Source organism: Elephas maximus, chromosome 3 (genome assembly GCF_024166365.1).
Source record: "Elephas maximus indicus isolate mEleMax1 chromosome 3, mEleMax1 primary haplotype, whole genome shotgun sequence".
NCBI lineage: Eukaryota > Metazoa > Chordata > Mammalia > Proboscidea > Elephantidae > Elephas > Elephas maximus.
The window spans coordinates 187,948,091-187,976,010 of NC_064821.1; the positions used below are offsets into that span (position 1 = coordinate 187,948,091).

Here is a 27,920-nt window from a genome sequence, read left to right on the forward strand (position 1 = left end):
GAAATTCATTGATAGAAGAACTACATGGTGCCTGGCTACAACCGATGACTGCCCTGACAGGGAACAAAACAGAGAACACCTGAGGGAGCAGAAGAGCAGTGGGATGCAGACCTCAAATTCTTATAAAAAGACCAGACTTAATGGTCCGACTGAGACTGGAAGGGCCCCAGAAGTCATGGCCCCCAGGCCTTCTGTTGACCCAGGACAGGAACCATTCCCAAAGCCAACTCTTCAGACATGAATTGGACTGGCAATGGTTGGAGAGGGATGCTGGTAAGGAGTGAGCTTCTTGGATCAGGTGGACACTTGAGACTATGTTGGCTTCTCCTGCCTGGAGGGGAGATGAGAGGGTAGAGGGGGTTAGAAGCTGGTGAATTAGACATGAAAAGAGATCATGGAGGGAGGGAGTGGGCTGCCTCATTAGGGACAGAGTAACTGGGAGTATGTAGCAAGGTGTATATAAGTTCTTGTGTGAGAGACTGACTTGATTTGTAAACATTTACTTAAAGCACAATAAAAATTATTAAAAAAAAATTCACTGGTGTCTTGCACTTTTACCCAGGCATGATTTGTAGCCTCATACATGAGTCATTTTGAAAATATTGGTTCACTGAGTTATGCAGGTCTTACAGTGTGGACAAATTTCATTATTCAATATAAAATTCACATTCATTAATATCATCACCAATCTTATCTGAAAATTCATTAAGTTATTGGAAGCTGTCAAGCTCACAGTGGCAGATACGAGTCTTCTAAAAGTCTAAATTTTGTTTAGAATTTCAAACTTTGTCATTGGCCATATATACTTCATTAGGTTTCGATTTCTGCATGACAAATTATCACAAACATAATGGCATAAAACACACATTATCTTGCAATTTCTCTGGGTAAGGAATCTGGACATGGCTGAATACTCTGCTCAGAGTCTCACAAGGCTGTAGTCAAGGTGTTGCCTAGGACGTGTTCTCAGCTAGAGACTCCACTGGGCAAGAGTCCACTTCCATGATCATTCAGGTTGTTGGCAGTATTTATTTTCTTGTGATTCTATGACTGAGCGTCCCAGCTTTATTGACAGTTGGCTAGAGGTCACCCTCAAATCTAAGAAACCATCTACAATCCCTAGAGGCAGCACACAGTTTCTTGCCAAGTTGGCTTCTACAGTATGGCCTCTTCATGAAGCTTCCAAGAAGAGCCTCTAGCTCATCTGCTAATTCAGTCATATACATAATGTAATTAGGGGAGTGATATCTTATTTGCATTTTCTATTGGTTAGAAGCAAGTCACAGGTCTTGCATACATTCAAGGAGAGAGAATTACACAAAGACATGAATACCAGGAGAAGGGGATCATAGGCCACAGACTTTGGTCTGTGTGCCACAAATACGTCAGTTGTTTTTCTTGAAGTGACAGGCTCACTTTGTTCATTGAGTAAATTTTTCCCAAATACCCAATTCCATGTAATCATAGTTGCCTCAGTCATCTAGTGCTGCTATAACAGAAATACCACAAGTAGATGGCTTCAACGAACAGAAGTTTATTCTTTCACAGTCTAGAAGGCTAGATGTCCAGGCTCAGGGTGTCAGCTCCAGGGGAAGACTTTCTTTCTCTGCTGGCTCTGGAGGAAGGTCCTTGTCATCAATCTTCCCCTGGAGTAGGAGCTTTTCTGCGCAGGAACGCTGGGTTCAAAGGAGGTGCTCTGCTCCGGTACTGCTTTCTTGGTGGTATGAGATCCCTATGTCTCTCTGCTTGCTTCTTTCTTTTATATCTCAAAAGAGATTGGCTTAAGACACAATCCAATCTTGTAGATTGAGTCCTGACTTATTAACATAACTGCCACTATTCTCATATCCTTAACATCATAGAAGTAGGATTTACAACACAAAGGAAAATCACATCAGATGACAAAATGGTGTACAATCACACAATATTGGGAATCATGGCCTAGCCAAGTTGACAGATATTCTTTGGGGACACAATTCAATCCATGACAATAGTTTCTCTGTCAGTTATTCTTTCAAGTAAAAATTATGTTTCATGAAAGAAGCAGATATTTCAGTTTAAAATTCATTTACACAAATGCTTTTCCTCCAAGCAACCTTTGTACTTGGGAATGCAGCAGAAGTGTCTCGTACATACTTTCCATTTTGTCATGTTGAGTATTTAAAAAGGCAAGTACTCAAAGGTGGATAAATTTTTAAAACTTTTACTCCCTAATCAAAGACATTGTTAAATACAACTGTCATTATTTTAACCACAAGTCTGTGGTGGTGAAGAATAAATAATACCTAAAAAAAAAAAAATTTTTTTTTCTAATAAAGTTTGGTGTCACTGCCTCTGTTCTTGCTAAAGTGCCAATATTTTAGCCTCCTTCCCCCATGTATTTCAAAAAGGCAAAAAATCTTATGATGATGTAGCCAGTCACTGATGCCCATGGCCAGCAAAACAGCAAGACTCAAATTTGCAGAGTGCATAAGAGGCAGGGGCTTATCCACTGAAAATTGTGCCTATGGCAATTAGTTTTAAAGGGCTGGCAGTGAAAACTGTGCTGGCCAACAGAAACTGCTCTTTAGTGTTCCCTCATGAAATGGCACCCAGAGCATGCATCCTACCTGCCATACCTTAGTTACACCTCTGAATTGAGGTGCCCAGTACCATCCACCCTGAGGCTCCAAGCAAGGCTCAGCTCATCTGAGCTTCCTGCCACCAGAGAAAGGGGTCAGTGTGAAAATCCAAGGTGCATGGGGAGGTGGTACTCACCTTCAGAAGCCACACAATTTATTCTCTCTGCCTCTGGGGCCAAATTCATCAGCACACCCAGCACTGCTGAGAAGACATCAACTTCTCATAAGAGCAGAAAGAGCCTTAACACTCTCTTTAACCAAGAAAACAGGAATAACAAGGTAGGGGTAAAAGTAGAAGTTCTAGAGACTGATGCCAAAGAGGCTTTCCTTGGGGAGAAGGAAGAGCCAGTTAGTGCAGGGCAAGAGAGGACCTACCTAGGGAAGGAAAAAAGGCAATAAAAAAAAGGAATTTGTTCTAGAATCAAGCACCATAATCAAGGAATAACAGTGGAGTGACCTTGGTTCAGAGCTGAGGTTCAGGATTTCTATGGCCTCAGAGATAACTCGGGCATAATGGAGGACAGAGGAACAAGAAGCAGGTTCCACAGGAGCTAAGAATTCCAGATGAAGCATCAGGGTCTCACCAGAGCTCCCTCTGTCTGGAGCTCCAAGGGGTGCTTTTGGTAAGGAAAGGGACTTGGACCCAACCATAGAGGAGAACTCAAGTGATTCTGTTGTCCTAGAATTGAGGGTGGCACTGGCACCAACCCAGAGGGAGGTGGCTTGTCAAATGCTAGCAAGGAGAGATGGAGATGGATGGGGTAGGCTGCAGAAGCATCTTTTCCTTATCAAACCATGACTGTACTCTCAATTCATACCACAAAGCCTATCACAGGATACAGAATCATTTCTAAGCAACCATTTACTTAAGGTTCTCAGTTTCTGGCCCGCCCTCTAAGATAACCCTTTTTTTTTTTTTTTGTCTTTTTCCTTCCTGCCTTTGTTCCATCCTTCATTCTTTCATTTATTTCTTCTGTCCTTCCTTGCTTTCTTCCTTCCTTCCTTTCATACATGAACCTACAGAAATATAAGGTAAAATAGTAATCGCCCATTGACTGAACACCTATTTTAACCAGATAGTTTGTAAGAATAAAATGTGACTACTGGCTTTGAGGACTGGTGAAGGAGGTGATGGTAGTACCTGTGCCTGAGCCTGGGTTCATGGGAGGTGACAGAGCCATAGAGCTGTGGGGAGGGAGGTGCCAATCTACATGCCCAAGTTTGAAGGATGGCTTGGGTTTCCCAAGGGCCACACCTAGTAACATATTGTCTATTGGAGACATCCTGGGTTGGTGACCTCAGTGTCATCTTATGACAAGCAAAGGAAGCTGCTGGTATAAAACGTAGGTTATCCCAGTTCTCTTGTTACTGTGTCACACCCAGAGAAGAAAGGCACCACGAAAGGCAGGGTCCTTAGAAATGTGCCACCACATCGGACAGACCCAGTGAATCCTGAATGTTCATCCCAGTAACTTCTACCACCCTGATTAACATGACAGCTTAAAGTTTCCTCTGGAGTGAAGGCAGCTCAGCTAAATAGCAGGCATTTTAGCCTTTTCTTTCCCCTCTCACAACTGGATCTACTAAGAGATGTACAATCAGATGATTCACTTATTGACATCATCCTTCATGAGCTCCCAGAAGAACCAGAAATGCCAGTTGTTTACCTCCATAGCCTCTTCAAATATTCAGCAGCACCACATGGCAAAAAAGGGCTAAAGATTAGGGTCCTGGTCAAGAGACATGGTGGTGTCTGGTCACTGTAACCCGAGGACTTCCTCTCGATTTAGCCTGTTACCCCCAAGAAACCTGCTGCGCACAGCAGCCCCAACACATGGTATGGAAAGTATGGACAGGCTCAAGTGACATCATTGTCAGATACCAAGTACCAAATGATGTTAAGCTCCAGATTTTCATCACAAAAGCTGGAATGAAGATACAGTGGTCCTCAAAATCTCACTCCCTTAAGGCAGGGTGCATTTGCTACATAAAAAGCCAGCTGGACAGAGACTCCACATCAGACCTGAGACACAACACAGCTTGTTCTTCTCAGTGTACCAGGTGAGTCTCCTTTCTGTGAACTTAATATTAGCCCAACAATATTTTATATTGATTGGAATTTCTTTAACATTTTGAGTATTTTTATTTTATATGCAGTTGCAGTTTGTGCATAGTAAACTTTACAAGTTTCACATCTGCTGTTATAGCTGTGCAACTTGGGATCAGTATAGGTTAGTGATTTTTGTAAGAATTTTTACTGTGTTAGCAAAATAATATGGACTAGCGACCATGTTCAGGAAAATTTTAGTGACATTTTTATTCTACCTCTTATCTTTATTGAGGATTTGCAATATCAAAGAACTGCACTAGTCAATCTGGAGGTGCAAAAGATGTTTTTTCTTTACTCTATGAACCTATGATCCACCAGGGAATATAAAACATAGGCATAATGTGTGAACATATAAGATACAAAGTGATTACTAGGTAATGTGCTGTGGCAATTTGAGGAAGGAGATTTAACACCTGGTCAAGTGTGCCTGGGAGGAGCATGATGATGGGTGAGTAAGTGCAGACCAGCACCATGGAGTGGAATGCTTCCACAAAGCACACACAGAGGGAACTCTGTGAGCAGATGGTCAAAAGTGGGATCATGTGGAACAAGGCAGTGGTTTAGAGTTTACCTATGAGAGCTCAGGCACTCACTGGCTTGGACATGAGTGGGTAGGCTCAGACTTTTTACTTTATCACCTTTGCAAATTATCTAAAACCTGAGAAGGACAAAGAAACAATCCTGGAGCCTGCTGTGTTGTGTTTCTAGCATGGGTTTTTAGATAAGCCAGGAAGGAAGGACCATAAGGAAGGGCTACACTCACATGGAGAACAAATCACTTTAGGACTTCTCCTCTTAAAGAGTGCAAGAATCATCAAAGTACCCTTTGATCTAAAATTTAAGGAAACAGGAAGAGAGGAAAGGCTCTCACTTTGAAGGGAGTAAAATGAGATATATTTGATATTGAACTCGACTTCTGTGTTTAGTCAATCCATTGATTTGTCTTTTCTTTCTATAGGTTCAGCCACCTTTGAATCATGAGTTCCCATCAGCAGAAGCAGCCATTCACCCCACCACCTCAGCCTCATGACCAGCAGGTGAAACAGCCCTGCCTGTCTCCACAAGATACATTTGTTCCCATAACCAAGGAACCATATCATCCCCAGGTCCCACAACCTGGCAACACCAAGGTTCCAGAGCCAGGCTACCTCAAGGTCCCTGATCAAGGCCAAAACAAGTACCCACAGCCATGCCCTTCACCAGTCACTCCAGGCCCACACCAGCAGAAGACCAAGCAGAAGTGAAGTGGCCTGCCCTTGAGGAGCTGACCACTGGTTGATGAGCAACTTATTCCTATCTACCTCTCTGTCTTAATTGCCTGTAAACCTTGTAATCAATATGTTGTCACCCTGAGTCACAGTCTGTCTCTTGTGTGCATCCTAAAATTATAGACTCTGAAGCTTTCCCTTACATATGCTTTGGAGTGTCCCCTGAGCTTCTGAATTAAGCAGAGGGTCTTGGTGGTTTTGCTGCTCTTCAGCTGCTCAGGGTTCATGTGAAGAGGAATTCTGGATGGAAACAAATTCATGTTTCTTTCTCTGTGCCCATTAAATCAATTTTCATTCTCCTCAGCCTGTGTTTTTGGCTGACTCTATTCCCTTTCTTGCTCTCCCATCATGAGTCAGGAGCTGTAGACAGCAAAGAGTTGATAAAGAAGTCATTTGATCCTGGCAAGGGGCATGGAGCTGGGCTTAGAGGCCATTTCTGGGTTGTCAATGGATATTGTGCAATGATATCAACAATATGGTACTTTGGACAGCCCCAGATAGAGGAAGGCTCTCCTCTTGCCCTTCACTGGGTCATGCCTCAGTTCCTTTGGTTTCTACTCCAAGCAGCTTCTTAATACCCTTCCCACAGTCTTCTCTTTATTCTAAAAACATTACTCCTGCATACTTGAATCTGATATTACGTTGTTCTTCACTCATTTTTTCTTTGATCATCCCCAACACATGTAGACACAAAAACACTCAGAAAGGCTCACACACTGTACATATTCACACTCTCAGGTAATCACATACACACAAACTCCACCTTCATTATCTCAGGCAATGTTACCTTTTGCTGGATATCCACCATATGAGGACAGGCTTAAAACTGTTCTAGGAAGAGGAGAGGAGGGTCTACAGTGTTCCTCTTGGAGAGTTTGCAGTCTTCTCTTAAAAACAGAACAACAACAACAAAAAAACCCATTTACCACAGAGTCAATTCTGACTTATAGCTACGCTATAGAACTGGCCCATAGGGTTTCCAGGGAGCTGCTGGTGGATTTGAACTGCCAGCCTTTTGGCTAGAAGCCTTAGCTCTTAACTACTGTGCCACCAGGGCTTCTCTGGGAGCTGAGATATTCACATACCCATACAAACACACACACACACACACACACACACACTCTCACACTATAGTGACTCCCCCAGCAAAATCCACAGAAACAGATTTATCCAGTGATTTTTAAAAAAGGAGGTGAGTTTTGCACAGGGATTGCAAAGAGGTGTGCATGATCCAGTGAAGTGAATTAATAATCACAAGGTTGGCGGAGAGTAGTTCATTGAGCTGTAAAATCTCAGGGTGAAAGGCACTTAAAGAGCATCTAGTAGAGCTCCTGATTTTTCAAATTTCAAACATAAAACTGATTTAAAGGGCAATCAGAGGTTTTCAGGTTCATAATGGCTGAATTTGAGATGTTAGAGAGCTGTTACCAGAGACAGAGAATTCTGCAGAAAATTTTGGAGGGGCTATATTGGTTTCTGGGTATCAAATCGCATTTCTTGACAGGGTAGGTGGTCTGCATTATGTGAGGCAGGTGACAGGCAGCATCCGTGTTATGCGCAACCCCTCCACCTAAGTTTGGCAAGAACTCCAGAGATATCTGGAAACCATAAGACAGAAATTGTCAAACAAGTCGTTACCAGGTGATGAGTAGTTGTCAAACTAGCAGGAGAGAATGATGTCACTGGTCCAATGCACAGGTTGAGGTGGCTTCACATTATAGCTTATTTTAATGATAGAAGAATCTAAAAATTACACAGGACCAGTCACAATTAAAAAGCTGATCCTACATGAGGAAATGGATTCTAGGATACACAGATGTTATGAATGTGTCATTGTTGTTAGGTGCCACAAAGTCTGTTCTGACTCATAGTGACCTTATGTACAACAGAAGGAAGCATCCTGGTTCTGTGTCATCCTCACAATTGTTGCTATGTTCGAGCCCATTGTTGCAGCAACAGTGTCAGTACATCTCATTGAGGGTCTTCATTTTTTTCACTGACCCTCTACCTTACCAACCATGATGTCCTTCTCCAGGGACTGGTCCCTCCTGATAGCATGTCCAAAGTATGTGAGACAATGTCTCGACATCCTTGCCTCTACATACTTCTTCCATGATAGATTTGTTTTTCTGGCAGTCCATGGTATATTCAATATTCTTCACTAACTCCATGATTCAAAGACATCAATTATTCTTTGATCTTCTTTCTTCATTGTCCAGCTTTGCATGCATACAAGGCGATTGGAAATATCATGGCTTTTGTCAGGTGGACCTTAGTCCTCAAAGTGACATCTTTGCTTTTAAACACTTTAAAGGGGCCTTTTGCAGCAAATTTGCCAATGCAATACATCATTTGATTTATTGACTTCTACTTCTGTGAGCACTGATTGTGAATCCAAGTAAAATGAAATTCTTGGCAGCTTCAATATTTTCTCCGTTTATCATGATGTTGCTTAATGGTCCAATTGTGAGGATTTTTGTTTTCTTTATGATGAGATGGAAGCCATACTGAAGGCTGTAGCCTTCATTCTTCATCAGTAAATTCTTCAACTCCTCTTCACACTCAGCAAGCAAAATTGTATCACCTGTATATTGCAGGTTGTTAATGAGTCTTCCTCCAATCCTGATGTGGCATTCTACTTCATATAGCCCAGGTTATTGGACTATTTGCTCAGCATACAGATTGAATAAGTATGGCAAAAGGATACAAAACTGACGCACACATTACCTGGATTTAAACCACGCAGTATCCCCTTGTTCTCTTTGAACGACTGCCTCTTGGTATGTATACAGGTTCTGCATGAGCACAATTAAGTATTCTGAAATCCTCATTCTAATGATATTTTTTCTGTTTCCAATTTTCACATTCCAATCACCAATACTTATAAATGCATCTTTATTGCATATTTGATCAATTTTAGACTGCAGACATTGATGTAAGTTTTCAATTTCCTCGTCTTTGCCATTAGTAGTTGGTATGTAAATCTGAATAATAGTCATATTGACTGGTCTTCCTTGTAAAAAAAAGGAGTGTGGATATTGTCCTATCACTGACAGCATTGTACTTCAGGACAGATCTTGAAATGTTCTTTTTAATAATGAATGTGACACTATTGCTCTTCAATTTGTCATTCCTGTCTTGTTCAAAATGGCCAATACCATTTCATTTCAGCTCACTAATGTCTAGAATATCGATCTGTATGTGGTTCATTTCATTTTTGACAACTTCCAATTTTCCTAGATTCATACTTCGTGCATTCCATGTTCCAATTATTAATGGATATTTTTAGCTGTTTCTTCTCATTTTGAGTGGTGCCACACCAGCAAATGAAGGTCTTGAAAGTTTACTCCATCCAAGACATTGAGGTTGACTTTACTTTGAGGAGGCAACACTTCCCAGTTGTATTTTGAGTGCCTTCCAACCTGAGGGACTCATCTTCTGGCACTATACTAGACAATGCTTGGCTGCTATTCGTAAGGTTTTTAGTGGCCAATTTTTACCAAAGTACACCTGTAGGTTCTTCTTCCTAGTCTGTCTTAGTCTGGAAGCTCCACTCAAACTTGTCCACCATGGGTGATCCTGCTAGTATTTGAAATACCATTGGCATAGCTTTCAGTATCATAGCAAAATGCAAGCCCTCACAGTACAGCAAACTGACAGACTTGTGGTGGATTATGAATGTAAAGTGGTTTAAACATCTTAAATGAACATCCATATTTTAAAACTTTTTTTGGAGTGTGATTTAGATGAAAGTTTATGGAGCAAATAAGTTTCTTATTAAACAGTTAATACACAAATTGTTTTGTGGCCTTGGCTGGCAACCCATCGATGTGTCTACACTCTCCCCTTTTCCACCCCAAGTTCCCTGTTTCCATTCATCCAGTTTTCCTGCCCCTTCCTTCAGTCCTGTCCTTGCTCTTTGTCTGGTGTGCCCATTAGTCTACTATACATTATTGAACTACGAAGGCCATTCCTCATGTGTGTTATTATTGACCCTGTAGATCTATCTAATCTTTGACTGAAGGGTGAACCTCAGGAGTGACTTCAGTACTGAGCTAAAAAGATGTTTGGGGGCCATACTCTTGGGCTTTCTCCAGTCTCTGTCAGACCAGCAAGCCTAGTCTTTTTTTGTGTGAATTTGAGTTTTGTTCTACATGTTCACTTGCTTTGTTCAGGGACCTCTATTGTGATCCCTCCCGGAGCAGTCTGTGGTGGTAACTGGGCACCATCTAATTGTTCTGGGGTTAGTCTGGTAGAGATTGCAATAGTTGTAGTCCATTAGTCCTTTGGACTAGTCTTTCCCTTTTGTCTTTAATCTTCTTCATTCTCCTTTACTCCAGTTGGGATGGGACCAGTAGATGTATCTTAGATGGCCACTTGCAGTCTTTTAAGACCCCAGTCACTACTCACCACAGTCAGATGTAAAATATTTTCTTCATAGACTATTTTATGCCAATTCAGCTAGATGTCTCCTGAGACCATGGTCCCCAGCCCTCAATCCAGTAGCTCGGTCTCTCAGGTAGTTTGGATGTGTCTGTCAAGCTTTATGACTTTGTCATAGTCAAGTTGTACTGTTTTCTCCAGTATTGCATATTGTCTTACCTTTCACCAAAGTTACCACTTATCTACTAAGTTTTTCCCACCCCTCCACTCCCTTCCCTCAAAAAAAAATCTAAGATTGTTTTTTTCTGTTAGAAACATTTTCATGTGTCTTTATAATAGTGGTCTCATACAGTATTTGTCCTTTTATGATTGACTTACTTCACTCAGCATAATGCCCTCCAGATTCATTTATACTGTGAGATGTGTTGCAGATTCAAAATTGTTTTTATCATTGCACAGTATTCCATTGTATGTATGTACCATAGTTTGTTTATCTGATGGACACTTAGGTTGTTTCCATCCTTTTGTTACTTTGAATAATTCTGCAAGGAATATGGGTGTGCATATGCCTATTTGTGTGATGGCTCTTATTTCTCTAGGATATATTTCTAGGAGTAGGATTGCAGGATCATGTGGTATTTTTATTCCTAGATTTTTAAGGAAGCACCATACTGTTTTGTAAAATGGTTTTGTCATTTTGCATTTCCACCAGCAGGACATAGGCGTCCCAATCTCCCCACAGCCTCTCCAACATTTGTTAATTTCCATTGTTTTGATCCGTGACGGTAATGTTGGGGTAAAATGGTATCTCCGTATAGTTTTGACTTGCATTTCTCTAATGGCTAGTGATAGGGAGCTTTTCCTCATGTGTCTGTTAGCCTCCTGAATGTCTTCTTTGGTGAAGTGTCTGTTCATATTCTTTGCCCATTTTTTAATTGGATTATTGTCTTTCTCTTGTAGAGGTGTTGGATTTTCCTGTAGATTTTAGAGATTAGAACTTTGTTTGAAATGTCACAGCCAAATATTTTTTTCCCAGTCTGTAGTTTCTCTTTTTTACTCTTTTGGTGAAGTCTTGATAAATGTAAGTGTTTAATTTTTTGGATATCCCATTTATCTAGCTTATCTTCTGGTATTTATGTATCATTCATTATGGTTCATATGCTATTTATGGCCTATATTAGGGTAACTAGTGTTTACCCTGTTTTTTCTACTATGATCTTTTTAGTTTTGGGTTTATATTTAGGTCTTTGAACCATTTTGAATTAGTTTTTGTGTATGGTGTGAGGTATGAGTCCTGTTGCATTTTTTTACACATGGACATCCATTTTTGTCAGCACCATTTGTTAAAAAGACTGTCTTCTCCCCATTAGTGGACTTTGGCCCTTTGTCAAAGATCAGGTAGCCGTAGGTAGATGGATTTACATCTGGGTTCTAGATTCTACTCCATTGGTCAATGTGTCTCCCTTTGTACCAGTACCAGGCTGTTTTGACTACTGAAGCTGTACAGTAGGTTCTGAGATTAAGTAGTGAAAGGTCTCCTACTTTGTTCTTTTTCTTCAATAATGCTGTACTTATCCAGGGACTTTTTCCTTTCCATATAAAGTTAATGATTAGTTTTTCCATCTGGTTAAAGAATGCTGTTGGTATTGGATCAGAACTGCATTGTATTTGTAGGCTGAAAAAAATTTTTTTTTTTTTATTTTATTTATGGGTAGAATGGAAACCCTGGTGGCATAGTGGTTAAGTTCTATGGCTGCTAACCAAAGGGTCGGCAGTTCGAATCCACCAGGCGCTCCTTGGAAACTCTGTGGGGCAGTTCTACTCTGTCCTATAGGGTCTCTATGAGTCGGAATTGACTTGACAGCACTGAGTTTAGTTTTGTATAGGTAGAATTTACATTTTTACAATGTTGAGTCTACATATCCATGAACACGGTATGTTTCCCCATTTCTGTAGGTCTCTTTTGGTTTCTTGCAGTAGTGTTTTGTAGTTTTCTTTGTATAGGTCTTTTTTGTCCCTGGTTAGATTTATTCCTAAGTATTTTATTTTTTGTGACTATTATAAATGGTAGGAAACCCTGGTGGTGTAGTGGTTAAGTGCTACAGCTGCTAACCAAAGGGTCAGCAGTTCGAATCCACCAGGAGCTCCTTGGAAACTCTGTGGGGCAGTTCTACTCTGTCCTATAGGGTCACTATGAGTCAGAATCGACTTGATGGCACTGGTGGGTGTTATAAATGGTATTGCTTTCGTAATTTCCTTTTTGTAGTTCCCTTTATTGGTGTACAGGAATCAAACTGATTTTTGTATGTTTATCTTGTATCCTACTACTCTGGTGAATCTTTCTATTAGTTCCAGTAGTTTTCTTGTGGAGTCTTTCAGGCTCTCTCTATATAATATTGTATCACCCACAAATAGGTATAGTTTTAATTCTTCCTTACTAGTTTGGATGCCCTTTATTTCTCTTCTTGCTTTACTGCTCTAGCTAGGACTTCCAGCACAATGTTAAATAGGAGTGGTGATAAAGGGCATCCTTGTCTTGTTCTCTTTCTCAAGGAGAATGTTTTCAACCTCTCGCTGTTGAGAATGATGTTGGCTGTTGGTTTGTATACCAAAAAAACCAAACCCACTGCAGTCAAGTCGATTCTGACTCATAGCGACACTATAGGACAGAGTAGAACCGCCTCATAGAGTTTCCAAGGAGCGCCTGGCGGATTTGAACTGCCGACCTCTTGGTTAGCAGCTGTAGCACTTAACCACTACGCCACCAGGGTTTGTATATATATAAAAAAAAAAAAAACCCAGTGCCGTTTGTATAGATGCCCTTTATTATTCAGAGTTTTTATCAGGAATGAGTGTTGGACTTTATTGAATGCCTTCTCTGCATTGATTGAGATGATCATGTGATTCTTTTATTTATGTGGTGGATCATGTTGATTGATTTTCTAATGTTGAACCATCCTTGCATACCTGGTATGAATCCAACTTGGTGTTGGTGTATTTTTTTTTTTTTTTGAATGAGACTGACTTTTATTGGCTAGAATTTTTGCATCTATATTCATGGGAGATATTGGTCTTTTTTTTATGGTGTCTTTGCCTGGTTTTGTTATCAGGGTTATGCTCACTTCATAGAGTGAATTTAGAAATCCTTTTTCATTCTCATTTGAGTCTAGAAATTTTTTTTTATTCCATCTTTGATTTCTTCTATTACCCAGTGGTGTTTAAGCAAGGTGTTCTTCAGCTTCCATTTATTTTATTTTTTTCCTTGCTTTGTATTATTTCAATGTTTTGGATTTCATTGAGAGTTGTCTTGTGGCCTAATATGTGGTCTATTCTGGAGAATGTTCCATGTGAGTTGGAAAAGAATTGTACTTTGCTGCTGTTGGTTGGAGTGTTCTATATATGTCCATGAGGTCAAGATGGTTGATTGTGGCCTTCATATCTTCTGTATCTCTGCTGAGTTTCTTTCTAGATATTCTGTCCTTTACCAAGAGTGGTGTGTTGATGTCTCCGACTATTATCGCGGAACTGTCAGTTTCTCTTTTCAGTGCTGTTAGAGTTTCTTTCATGTACTTTGTGGAGCCCTGCTGTTGGGTGCAGAGATACTTATTTCTTATGGTTATGTCATCATAGTGGACTGTCCTTTTAATCATTATATAATGTCTTTCCTTATCTTTTATAGTGGGCTTTATTTTATTAAAGTCTATTTTATCTGAGATCAGTATTGCCACTCCTGCTCTTTTTTGGTTGCTGTTTGCTTGATATATTTTTTCATCCTTTGATTTTTAATATGTTTATGTTTTTGTGTCTAAGGTGTGTTTCTTTTAGAGAACATATTGATGGGTCATAATTCTTTATCCATTCTCTTTTCTTTATGGGTTCATTTAAGCCATTACATTCAGTGTGATTATCAATAGGTGTGAGTTGATTGCTGTCATTTTGCAGTGCTTTGTGTGCATGTGTGTGTGTGTGGTGCTGATGTTTTCTTTGATTCTCTTACTCTCTTGTGCTGAGTTCCTTTTGTTTGTGAAATTTCCTTTCATTTCTTTCATTATTGTAGATTTTGTCTTTACTGAGTTTTTGTTTTTCTTATTTATTTTGGTGAGTAGATTTGTTAACTTTCTTTGTAGTTACCTTGAAATTTACCCTTATTTTCCTAAGTTTGAACCAGTCTTTTATTCCTTGATATCACCTTGACTTTCCCTCCACTTGAAAGTTCTATATCTACACTGTGCATTCCCCCTTTTATTTTTCTGACATCGTTGTCATTTACAGATTGAGGTCTTTAGTTCCCTGTTTTGAATCTTTTAGTTTTGTTTTATCCTTGAGAGTTGATTACTTAGATTAGTATTTGGCTGATACGGACCTGTGTCCTAGATTCAGATTGTTGTCTGATGTTGCTTCTCTTACAGAAAATGAAAATACAAATCCATTGCCATCAAATTGATTCTGACTCATAGCAACCCTATAGGACAGAGTAGAACTGCTCCGTACGGTTTCCAAGAAGAGCCTGGTGGATTCAAACTTCTGACATTTTGGTTAGCAGCCAAACTCTTAACTGTTACCATCGCTAACAGAGGACTCCCTTTAATAATTCCTGTAAGTTTGGTTTGGTTTTTACAAATTCCCTTAGTTTCTGTTTATCTGGAAATGTCCTAATTTCACCATCATATCTGAGAGAGTTTTTCAGGTTATATTATTCTTGGTTGGAAATTTTTTTCTTTCAAAGTTTTATATGTATCCTCCCATTGCCTTCTTTTTTTTTTTATAATAACTTTTATTAAGCTTCAAGTGAACGTTTACAAATCCAATCAGTCTGTCACATATAAGTGTACATACATCTCACTCCCTACTCCCACTTACTCTCCCCGTCTTGAGTCAGCCCTTTCAGTCTCTCCTTTCTTGACAATTTTGCCGGCTTCCCTCTCTCTCTATCCTCCCATCCCCCCTCCAGACAAGAGTTGCCAACACAATCTCAAGTGTACACCTGATATAATTAGCTCACTCTTCATCAGCGTCTCTCTCCCACCCGCTGACCAGTCCCTTTCATGTCTGATGAGTTGTCTTCAGGGATGGTTCCTGTCCTGTGTCAACAGAAGGTCTGGAGAGCATGGCCGCCGGGATTCCTCCAGTCTCAGTCAGACCATTAAGTTTGGTCTTCTTATGAGAATTTGGGGTCTGCATCCCACTGCTCTCCTGCTCCCTCAGGGGTCCTCTGCTGAGCTCCCTGTCAGGGCAGTCATCGATTGTGGCCGGGCACCAACTAGTTCTTCTGGTCTCAGGATGATGTAGGTCTCTTGTTCATGTGGCCCTTTCTGTCTCTTGGGCTCTTAGTTGTCATGTGGGCTTGGTGTTCTTCATTTTCCTTTGCTCCAGGTGGGTTGAGACCAATTGCTGCATCTTAGATGGCTGCTTGTTAGCATTTAAGACCCCAGACGCCACATTTCAAAGTGGGATGCAGAATGATTTCATAATAGAATTATTTTGCCAATTGACTTAGAAGTCCCCGCAAACCATGTTCCCCAGACCCCCGCGCTTGCTCCGCTGAGCTTTGAAGCATTCATTTTATCCCGGAAACTTCTTTGCTTTTGGTCCAGTCCAATTGAGCTGACCTTCCATGTATTGAGTGTTGTCTTTCCCTTCACCTAAAGCAGTTCTTATCTACTGATTAATCAATAAAAAAACCCTCTCCCACCCTCCCTCCCTCCCCCCCTCGTAACCACAAAAGTATGTGTTCTTCTCAGGTTTACTATTTCTCAAGATCTTATAATAGTGGTCTTATACAGTATTTGTCCTTTTGCCTCTGACTCATTTTGCTCAGCATAATGCCTTCCAGGTTCCTCCATGTTATGAAATGTTTCAGAGATTCGTCACTGTTCTTTATCGATGCGTAGTATTCCATTGTGTGAATATACCACAATTTATTTACCCATTCATCCGTTGATGGACACCTTGGTTGCTTCCAACTTTTTGCTATTGTAAACAGAGCTGCAATAAACATGGGTGTGCATATATCTGTTTGTATGAAGGCTCTTGTATCTCTAGGGTATATTCCGAGGAGTGGGATTTCTGGGTTGTATGGTAGTTCGATTTCTAACTGTTTAAGATAACGCCAGATAGATTTCCAAAGTGGTTGTACCATTTTACATTCCCACCAGCAGTGTATGAGAGTTCCAATCTCTCCGCAGCCTCTCCAACATTTATTATTTTGTGTTTTTTGGATTAATGCCAGCCTTGCTGGTGTGAGATGGAATCTCATCGTAGTTTTAATTTGCATTTCTCTAATGGCTAATGATCGAGAGCATTTTCTCATGTATCTGTTGGCTGCCTGAATATCTTCTTTAGAGAAATGTGTGTTCATATCCTTTGCCCACTTCTTGATTGGGTTGTTTGTCTTTTTGTGGTTGAGTTTTGACAGAATCATGTAGATTTTAGAGATCAGGCGCTGGTCGGAGATGTCATAGCTGAAAATTCTTTCCCAATCTGTAGGTGGTCTTTTTACTCTTTTGGTGAAGTCTTTAGATGAGCATAGGTGTTTGATTTTTAGGAGCTCCCAGTTATCGGGTTTCTCTTCATCATTTTTGGTAATGTTTTGTATTCTGTTTATACCTTGTATTAGGGCTCCTAGGGTTGTCCCAATTTTTTCTTCCATGATCTTTATCGTTTTAGTCTTTATGTTTAGGTCTTTGATCCACTTGGAGTTAGTTTTTGTGCATGGTGTGAGGTATGGGTCCTGTTTCATTTTTTTGCAAATGGATATCCAGTTATGCCAGCACCATTTGTTAAAAAGGCTGTCTTTTCCCCAGTTAATTGACACTGGTCCTTTGTCAAATATCAGCTGCTCATACGTGGATGGATCTATGTCTGGGTTCTCAATTCTGTTCCATTGGTCTATGTGTCTGTTGTTGTACCAATACCAGGCTGTTTTGACTACTGTGGCTGTATAATAGGTTCTGAAGTCAGGTAAGGTGAGGCCTCCCACTTTCTTCTTCTTTTTCAGTAGTGCTTTGCTTATCCGGGGCTTCTTTCCCTTCCATATGAAATTGGTGATTTGTTTCTCTATCCCCTTAAAATATGACATTGGAATTTGGATCGGAAGTGCGTTAAATGTATAGATGGCTTTTGGTAGAATAGACATTTTTACTATGTTAAGTCTTCCTATCCATGAGCAAGGTATGTTTTTCCACTTAAGTATGTCCTTTTGAATTTCTTGTAGTAGAGCTTTGTAGTTTTCTTTGTATAGGTCTTTTACATCCTTGGTAAGATTTATTCCTAAGTATCTTATCTTCTTGGGGGCTACCGTGAATAGTATTGATTTGGTTATTTCCTCTTCGGTGTTCTTTTTGTTGATGTAGAGGAATCCAAGTGATTTTTGTATGTTTATTTTATAACCTGAGACTCTGCCAAACTCTTCTATTAGTTTCAGTAGTTTTCTGGAGGATTCCTTAGGGTTTTCTGTGTATATAATCATGTCATCTGCAAATAGTGATAACTTTACTTCTTCCTTGCCAATCCGGATACCTTTTATTTCTTTGTCTAGCCTGATTGCCCTGGCTAAGACTTCCAACACGATGTTGAATAAGAGCGGTGATAAAGGGCATCCTTGTCTGGTTCCCGTTCTCAAGGGAAATGCTTTCAGGTTCTCTCCATTTAGAGTGATATTGGCTGTTGGCTTTGCATAGATGCCCTTTATTATGTTGAGGAATTTTCCTTCAATTCCTATTTTGGTAAGAGTTTTTATCATAAATGGGTGTTGGACTTTGTCAAATGCCTTTTCTGCATCAATTGATAAGATCATGTGGTTTTTGTCTTTTGTTTTATTTATGTGATGGATTACATTAATGGTTTTTCTGATATTAAACCAGCCTTGCATACCTGGTATAAATCCCACTTGATCAGGGTGAATTATTTTTTTGATGTGTTGTTGGATTCTATTGGCTAGAATTTTGTTGAGGATTTTTGCATCAATGTTCATGAGGGATATAGGTCTATAATTTTCTTTTTTTGTAATGTCTTTACCTGGTTTTGGTATCAGGGAGATGGTGGCTTCATAGAATGAGTTGGGTAGTATTCCGTCATTTTCTATGCTTTGGAATACCTTTAGTAGTAGTGGTGTTAACTCTTCTCTGAAAATTTGGTAGAACTCTGCAGTGAAGCCGTCCGGGCCAGGACTTTTTTTTGTTGGGAGTTTTTTGATTACCGTTTCAATCTCTTTTTTTGTTATGGGTCTATTTAGTTGTTCTGCTTCTGAATGTGTTAGTTTAGGTAGGTAGTGTTTTTCAAGGAATTCATCCATTTCTTCTAGGTTTTCAAATTTGTTAGAGTACAATTTTTCATAATAATCTGAAATGATTCTTTTAATTTCATTTGGTTCTGTTGTGATGTGGTCCTTCTCATTTCTTATTCGGGTTATTTGTTTCCTTTCCTGTATTTCTTTAGTCAGTCTAGCCAATGGTTTATCAATTTTGTTAATTTTTTCAAAGAACCAGCTTTTGGCTTTGTTAATTCTTTCAATTGTTTTTCTGTTCTCTAATTCATTTAGTTCAGCTCTAATTTTTATTATTTGTTTTCTTCTGGTGCCTGATGGATTCTTTTGTTGCTCACTTTCTATTTGTTCAAGTTGTAGGGACAATTCTCTGATTTTGGCTCTTTCTTCTTTTTGTATGTGTGCATTTATTGATATAAATTGGCCTCTGAGCACTGCTTTTGCTGTGTCCCAGAGGTTTTGATAGGAAGTATTTTCATTCTCGTTGCTTTCTATGAATTTCCTTATTCCCTCCTTGATGTCTTCTATAACCCAGTCTTTTTTCAGGAGGGTATTGTTCATTTTCCAAGTATTTGATTTCTTTTCCCTCGTTCTTCTGTTATTGATCTCTAGTTTTATTGCCTTGTGGTCTGAGAAGATGCTTTGTAATATTTCGATGTTTTGGACTCTGCAAAGGTTTGTTTTATGACCTAATATGTGGTCTATTCTAGAGAATGTTCCATGTGCGCTAGAAAAAAAAGTATATTTTGCAGCAGTTGGGTGGAGAGTTCTGTATAAGTCAATGAGGTCAAGTTGGTTGATTGTTGTAATTAGATCTTCCGTGTCTCTGTTGAGCTTCTTACTGGATGTCCTGTCCTTCTCCGAAAGGGGTGTGTTGAAGTCTCCTACTATAATTGTGGAGGTATCTATCTCGCTTTTCAGTTCTGTTAAAATTTGATTTATATATCTTGCAGCCCTGTCATTGGGTGCGTAAATATTTAATATGGTTATGTCTTCCTGATCAATTGTCCCTTTTATCATTATATAGTGTCCTTCTTTATCCTTTGTGGTGGATTTAAGTCTAAAGTCTATTTTGTCAGAAATTAATATTGCTACTCCTCTTCTTTTTTGCTTATTGTTTGCTTGATATACTTTTTTCCATCCTTTGAGTTTTAGTTTGTTTGTGTCTCTAAGTCTAAGGTGTGTCTCTTGTAGGCAGCATATAGATGGATCGTGTTTCTTTATCCAGTCTGTGACTCTCTGTCTCTTTATTGGTGCATTTAGTCCATTTACATTCAGGGTAATTATAGATAAATAAGTTTTTAGTGCTGTCATTTTGATGCCTTTTTATGTGTGTTGTTGACAATTTCATTTTTCCACATACTTTTTTGTGCTGAGGCGTTTTTCTTAGTAAATTGTGAGATCCTCACTTTCATAGTGTTTGACTTTATGTTAGTTGAGTCGTTACGTTTTTCTTGGTTTTTGTCTTGAGTTATAGAGTTGTTATACCTTTTTGTGGTTACCTCATTATATACCCCTATTTTTCTAAGTAAAAACCTAACTTGTATTGTTCTATATCGCCTTGTATCACTCTCCATATGGCAGTTCAATGCCTCCTGTATTTAGTCCCTCTTTTTGATTATTGTGATCTTTTACCTATTGACTTCCATGATTCCCTGTTATGTGTATTTTTTTTTTTAATTAATCTTAATTTGTTTGTTTTTGTGATTTCCCTATTTGAGTTGATATCAGGACGTTCTGTTTTGTGACCTTGTGTTGTGCTGATATCTGATATTATTGGTTCTCTGACCAAACAATATCCTTTAGTATTTCTTGTAGCTTTGGTTTGGTTTTTGCAAATTCTCTAAACTTGTGTTTGTCTGTAAATATCTTAATTTCGCCTTCATATTTCAGAGAGAGTTTTGCTGGATATATGATCCTTGGTTGGCAGTTCTTCTCCTTCAGTGTTCTGTATATGTCGTCCCATTCCCTTCTTGCCTGCATGGTTTCTGCTGAGTAGTCAGAACATATTCTTATTGATTCTCCCTTGAAGGAAACCTTTCTTTTCTCCCTGGCTGCTTTTAAAATTTTCTGTTTATCTTTGGTTTTGGTGAGTTTGATGATAATATGTCTTGGTGTTTTTCTTTTTGGATCAATCTTAAATGGGGTTCGATGAGCATCTTGGATAGATATCCTTTCGTCTTTCATGATGTCAGGGAAGTTTTCTGTCAGAAGTTCTTCAACTATTTTCTCTGTGTTTTCTGTCCCCCCTCCCTGTTCTGGGACTCCAATCACCCGCAGGTTATCCTTCTTGATAGAGTCCCACATAATTCTTAGGGTTTCTTCATTTTTTTTAATTCTTTTATCTGATTTTTTTTCAGCTATGTTGGTGTTGATTCCCTGGTCCTCCAGATGTCCCAGTCTGCATTCTAATTGCTCGAGTCTGCTCCTCTGACTTCCTAGTGTGTTGTCTAATTCTGTTATTTTATTGTTAATCTTTTGGATTTCTACATGTTGTCTCTCTATGGATTCTTGCAACTTATTAATTTTTCCAGTATGTTCTTGAATAATCTTTTTGAGTTCTTCAACAGTTTTATCAGTGTGTTCCTTGGCTTTTTCTGCAGATATCCTAATTTCATTTGTGATATCATTAAGCATTCTGTAAATTAGTTTTTTATATTCTGTATCTGATAATTCCAAAATTGTATCTTCATTTGGGAAAGATTTTGATTCTTTTGTTTGGGGAGTTGGAGAAGCTGTCACGGTCTGCTTCTTTAAGTGGTTTGATATGGATTGTTGTCTCCGAGCCATCACTGGGAAACTAGTTTTTCCAGAAAATCCGCTAAAAAAAAACTGCAGTCAGATCCCTATCAGAGTTCTCCCTCTGGCTCAGGCTATTCAGATGTTAATGAAGCCGCCTGCGTGCAGTCCAAATCCCTGTGGGACGGTTCCCCGGCTCGGATGCTACTCTTTCTGCTCCAAGATCTGTCACTGCCTCCCGGGGACTTCTCCTAACGGCTGCGTCCCACGCCGCCCGTGGAACCGGCTAGTCCCCCTCCCGGGGTTAGTTCAGGGGGGTGGAGCAGGTCTCTGTGCTTGTGCCGTACCTGACTGGTATGCTGGCTCCAGGCTCTGGAAAGAATCGCTGCTTCCCTGTATTAGTTCGTTCTCCGTCTCTAAATCTGTGTTTGTTGTTCAGGGTTCGTAGATTGTTATGTATGTGATCGATTCACTTGTTTTTCCGTGTCTTTGTTGTAAGAGGGATCCGAGGTAGCGTCTGCCTAGTCCGCCATCTTGGCTCCCCCCCTCCCATTGCCTTCTTGCTAGCATGGCTTCTACTGAGTAATCAAATCTTAGTTTCATTGTTTCCTCTTAGTATGTGACTTTTCTTTTTTCTTGAGCTGCTTTCAGGATTTTTTCTTTGGTTTTGGCAAGTGTGATTATAATATGTCTTGGTGGCTCTCTTTTGGGGTCTATCCTCTATGGGGTTTGTTGTGCTTCTGGGATGGTAGCTTTTCATCTTTTGTGATATTAGGGAAGTTTTCTATCAGGAAATCTTCAATGATCCTCTCTGTGTCTTCCATATTCTCCTCCAGTTCTGGAACTCAGATCACATGCACATATTTGCTTTTGATTGTATCCCCACATAGTTCTTAGGTTTTCTTCATTCTTTTCTCTGATTTTTCCTCAAAGTGGTATCCATGGATTTGTCTTCAATTTTGCTGATTCTGTAGCTCGTTGTTTCAAATTTGCTCTCAAAACCTTCTATTGCATTGTCTGTTTCTGAAATTTTGTTGTCTATCCCTTTTTTTTTTAGTATCCCTTGTATTTTTAATTGCTGTTTTTGTATGATTTCTAATTGTTTACTTATTTTGACATTTTGTTCTGGTATTGTATTCCTGAATTCTTCTATTGCTTTGTCTGTGTTTTTCTTAATTTTGACTATGTTTTGTTGGTTTGGTCTGTGTTTTCCATGATTTTGTCTGCTTTTTCCTTGATCTTTTTCCTAACGTCTTGGACAGCCCTGAATGTTAGACTTTTGAATTCCCTATCTGGTAGTTCCAATACCTTTTTTATGCTGGAAGGTCAACCAGTACTTTATCCAGGTCTCTTACTGGAGCCATCTTATTGTGTTCTATTTTTTTTTTCTTTTTAAATGTTTTGATATTGTCTGCTGTCTCAGAGGCATTCAGGCATTATTTTCTTTATTTACTGTAGGTTTGTTTCTTACTTCTTGTTTGCTTTGGTTATGACTGGGCAGGTTGGCTGGGCATGCTTTGTTGCTTACTTGTCTGTGAATATGATAGTTCTCACCACCTGGCCCTAGTGTACAGGGCTGGTTGCTCAGCTATGGTGCAGTAGGGCAGGTCCAGCAGAAAGGGAAGTGTAGAGTCTTTTATCTGCAGCATGAATCTGGCCAGAGGCTGTACTACAGCTGCCCTGGTCCCAAGCCAGTGGGAAGGGCCTGGGGCCAGGTCCCTTTGGTGCTGCTGCGGGCAGCAGGAAGGGTACAGAGCTGGTGGGAAGGGGCTGGTGTCTGGGCTGGGACCCTTTGGGCAGCAGGTGGCAGTGAGAGTGGTCCAGAGCTGGCGGAAAGGGGCCTGGGGTCCAGGCTGGGTACCCTTTGCACATGGGTAGTGGGATGGAGAACTGAGGCAGGAAGGGGGGTGAAGGCAGGGGCAGAAGGGGTTAAATGGAGGATGGCAGTAGGGTGGGTTGGTACTCTAGTTTCTGGCAGTCGGGGTGCTATGATGGGGTGGTTATATCTGCTGTTCACCAGAGGGGTGGGGGCTGTAGGATCGTGCTCTTGTGGTTACTGGGTGAGAGAGCCTAGGCTTGCCCTTGAGTTTCAGCCAACAAACATCGTCTTAGTTAGTCCTGGGTGTGTCTACACCAAACCTCTATCTCCGATTGGGAATTTTGTGGAGGTGCCTTTCTGTGTGCATGGTAGTTGGCTATATTTCAAGATAGCAATGCTGAGTCATGCCCTTTGGTCAAGAACCTCTACCCCGTTTTCTATCAGTTTCTTCTACTCCTCAATGACTTCCAGTCTAATACTTTATCCCTTCGTTGAAGGTTCAGGGTCCTGGGATTGAAGTTTGTATCTGTTTTACTTGGTTTTTAGGTCTTTGTTGCAGCTGCATGACTCAGTGCATCTGTAAAAACAGTGTGGGGGCAGTGTCTGGCCTCCTCCAGTCCCACAGGGGAAGGAGAACCAAGATCAACATTGCTAGACAAGCCTCCTCTCTCCTCCATCTTTACTAATTCTGACACCAACTCTTCCTCACACAATACTCTGTACTTCTTTGCTGGGTTTGAGAATTCATTGCAATGGCCACATAGAACTTGCAGGCCGTACTCGAAATTATGGGGTTTATTAGGTAAGTAACAGTTACAATTCAGGCTCAGGAACACTCAGGATACAGCTCTTCCATCAGGACAGCCTCTTACCAACCATTCTAACAGGCATACCTCTCCTTGGCCCTAGGCCTTTCCCCTAAGTCACTCAGCTTTCTCCCTCCTTTCCCTGGGAAGCCCTCTGTGCTGTCTCCTGCTACCAGGTATCTGCTGCCGAGTCTCCCTTGCCACCATTTCTCACCATCTTCAGGGTTACAGCTTACTCTCCCTCCCACTCTCTTGCTTCTGGGAGCTTCTCAGTGCAGGGATTCCAGGCCCAAAGGATGTGCTGGCTCCTGACAGTTCTTTGTTTGTGGTGGTGGGATATCCTTCTGTGCTCTGGAATTGGCTATCTTTTAAGGCAAAACTAACCAATCCCTTTGGTGGGCCACAATTACCCTATTACACAGTCCCACTCAGTGAGCTGGGTAGGAGTTACAAGACCATGGCAAAAAGGGCCATATTAAATTCATCACACCGCAATATCTGACTACACCATCCTGGCTCTGCCTCCAGCCCATATTTTAAAGTCTTTGTGAACATGCATGAATATTTCCTGAAAATAAATTATTAAAATGGAATTTGTTTCTCAGCAGTCAGGTATGTCTTTAAAGCCCTTGATTTTCCTCTGCCAAATTCCATGATAAGATGTTTTATGAATGAAAAGTAGTTTAAATATCTTAAAATGGATTTGGCAGAGAAGAATCAAGAGCTTTGAAGACATGCTTAAATGTTGAGCAAAAAATTCCATTCTAATAATTTATTTTTAGGAAATATTCATGTATGTTCACAAAGACTTTATAATAGGCATTTTGAAAATATTGGTTCACTGAGTTATGCAGATCTTACAATGTAGACAAATTTCATTACTCAATATGAAAAATCACATTCATTAGTATCACCAATCTTATCAGAAAACTCATTAAGCTATTGGGAAGCTGTCAAGTTCACAGTGGAAGATACAAGCCTTCTAAAATTCTAATTTTTGTTTCGAATCTCAAATTTTATCATTGGCCATATGTAGTTTATCAGGTTTCTATTTCTGCGTAACAAATTACCACAAACACTGTGGCATAAAACAACACACATTTATTATCTCATAGTTTCTGGAATCTGGGCAGGGCTGGATACTCTGCTCAGAGTCTCACAAGTCTGCAACCAAGGTGTTGCCTGGGCTGTGTTCTCATCTGGAGACTCCACTGGGGAAGAGCACACTTCTGTGCTCATTTAGGTTGTTGTCAGAATTTATTTCCTTGTGGCTCTATGACTGAGGGCTCCAGCTTTATTCTGACTGTTGGCTGGAGGTCACCCTCAGATTCGAGAAACCACTTACCATTCTGAGAGACAGCACACAGCTCCTTGCCAAGTTGGCTTTTCCTACATGGCCTCTTAATTCATGAAGCATACAAGAAGAGTCTCTAGCTTCAGTCTGCTAATTCAGTCATATACGTAATGTAATCATGGGAGTGATACCTTATTTGCATTTTCTGTTGGTTAGAAGCATGTCACAGTCTTAACTTGCATTCAAGGAGAGAAGATTACACAAAGGGATGAATACCAGGAGAAGGGGCTCATTGGCGATCACCTTTGAGTCTGTCTGCCACAAATATATCAGTTGTTTTTCTGGATGTGACAGGCTTACTTTGTTCTTTGAGTAAATTTCTATAAAATACTCAATTCCATGTAATCATAGTTTTTCTATCAGTTATTCTTTCAAGTAAAAATTATGTTTCATGAAAGAAGCAAATATTTCAGCTTAAAATTCATTTGTACAAAATGCTTTTTCTCCAGGCAACCATTGCACTTAGGAATGCAGCAGAAGTGCCTCATACATACTTTCCATTTTGTCAAGTTTAATATTTAAAAAGGCATGCACTCAAAGGTGGATATCTTTTTAAAACTTCTACCCCTTAATCAAGGACATTATTAAATACAATTGTCATTATTTTAACTACACATATGTGGTGGTGAAGAACAAATGATTCTTAATACAGTTTCGTGATCCTAGAAATTTCATGATAGAATTTTGCAAGACCAAATACTTCTTCATTGCAAATGCCTTTCTCAAACAACATTAACAGTGACTATACATGTGGGCCTCACCAGACGGAAGACACAGGAATCAAATCAACTATATCTGCAGAAAGAGACTATGAAAAAGCTCAGTGTCATCAGTCAGAACAAGGCCAGGGGGTGACTGCAGAACAGACCATCAATTGCTCATATGCAAGTTCAAGTTGAAGCTGAAGAAAATTAGAACAAGTCCACGAGAACCAAAGTATAACCTTGAGCACATCCCACCTGAATTGAGAGACCATCTCAAGAATAGATTTGATATATTGAGCACGAATGATCAATGACCAGACGAGTTGTGGAATGACATTAAGGACATCATACACGAAGAAAGCAAGAGGTCATTAAAAAGACAGGAAAGAAAGAATAGACCAAAATGGATGTCAGAAGAAACTCTGAGATTTGCTCTTGAACATCGAGTAACTAAAGCAAACAGAAGATATGATGAAGTAAAAGAGCTAAACAAAATATTTCAAAGGGTGACTTGAGAAGGCAAAGTAAAGTATTATCATGAAATGTATAAGGACCTGGAGCTAGAAAACGAAAAGGATAGAACACACTAGCTATTTTTCAAGGTGAAAGAACTGAAGAAAAAATTCAGGCCTCGAGTTGCAACAGTGAAGGATTTTATGGGCAAAATACTGAATGACACAGGGAGCATCAAAAGAAGATGGAAGGAATATACAGAGGCACTTTATCAAAAAGAACTGGTCGATGTTCAACTGTTTCAGGAGTTAGCATATGATCAAGAACCAACAGTACTAAAGGAAGAAGTCCACACTGCACTGAAGACATTGGTGAAAAACAAGGCTCCAGGAATTGATGGAATACCAATTGAGATGTTTCAACAAACAGATGCAGTGCTGGAAGTCCTCACTCATCTATGCCAAGAAATTTGGAAGACAACTACCTGGCCAACTGACTGAAAGAGATCCCACACTTATGTCTATTCCAAAGAAAGGTGATCCAACCAGATGTGGAAATTATCAGACAATATCATCAATATCACACACAAGTACAATTTTGCTGAAGATCATTCAAAAGCAGTTGCAGCTGTACATCGCCAGGGAACTGCCAGAAATTCAAGCTGGATTCAGAAGAAGATGTGGAACAAGGGAGATCATTGCAGATGTCAGAGGCTTCTTGGCTGAAAAAGCAGAATACAAGAGAGATGTATACCTATGTTTTATTGACTATGCAAAGGCATTCAAACTATGCAAAGGCATTCGACTGTGTGGATCATGACAAATTATGGATAACATTGGGCCTCTCTCTAAGGTAATTTTTTTTCCTCTTTTTTTCCCTTTTCCTTCCTTCCTTTGTTCCATCCTTCACTCTTTCATTTATTTCTTCAGTCCTTCCTTCCTTCCTTTTATACACGATCCTACAGAAAATAAGGTAAAATAGTAATTGCTCATTGGCTGAACACCTACTATAACCAGGTAGTTTACAAGAATAAAATGTGACTGCTGGCTTTGAGGACTGGTGAAGGAGGTGATAGTAGTACCTGTGCCTGGGGCTCAGGTTCATGGAAGTGACAGAGCCATAGAGCTGTGAGGAGGGAGGAGCCAATCTACACTTCCAGGATTGAAGGATGGCTTGGGTTTCCCAAGGGCCACACCTAGTAATATATTGTCCTGGGTTGGTGACCTTAGTGTCATCTTATCATGAGAAAAGGAAACTGCTGGTGTAAAACTTAGGCTATCCCAGCTCTCTTATTTCCGTGTCAAACCCAGAGAAGAGAGGTACCGTGAGATGCAGAGTCTCTAGGACTGTGCCACCACAACAGTCAGATCCAGTCAACCCTAAACTGCTCATCCCAGTAA

General features: G+C 40.0%; 1 protein-coding gene across 1 annotated transcript; it reads left to right on the forward strand.

The window, feature by feature from the left end:
• Positions 1-5,708: 5,708 nt before the first annotated feature.
• LOC126073637 (cornifin-A-like) lies at positions 5,709-5,975 on the forward strand. The gene has a single exon (XM_049880522.1). The coding sequence runs from the start codon at positions 5,709-5,711 to the stop codon at positions 5,973-5,975; it is 267 nt and encodes an 88-aa protein (XP_049736479.1).
• The last annotated feature ends 21,945 nt before the right edge of the window (positions 5,976-27,920 follow it).

Bases quoted from the DNA above. Each gene is read 5' to 3' on its own strand.
- LOC126073637 (XM_049880522.1), top strand. From the start codon at position 5,709: ATGAGTTCCCATCAGCAGAAGCAGCCATTCACCCCACCACCTCAGCCT.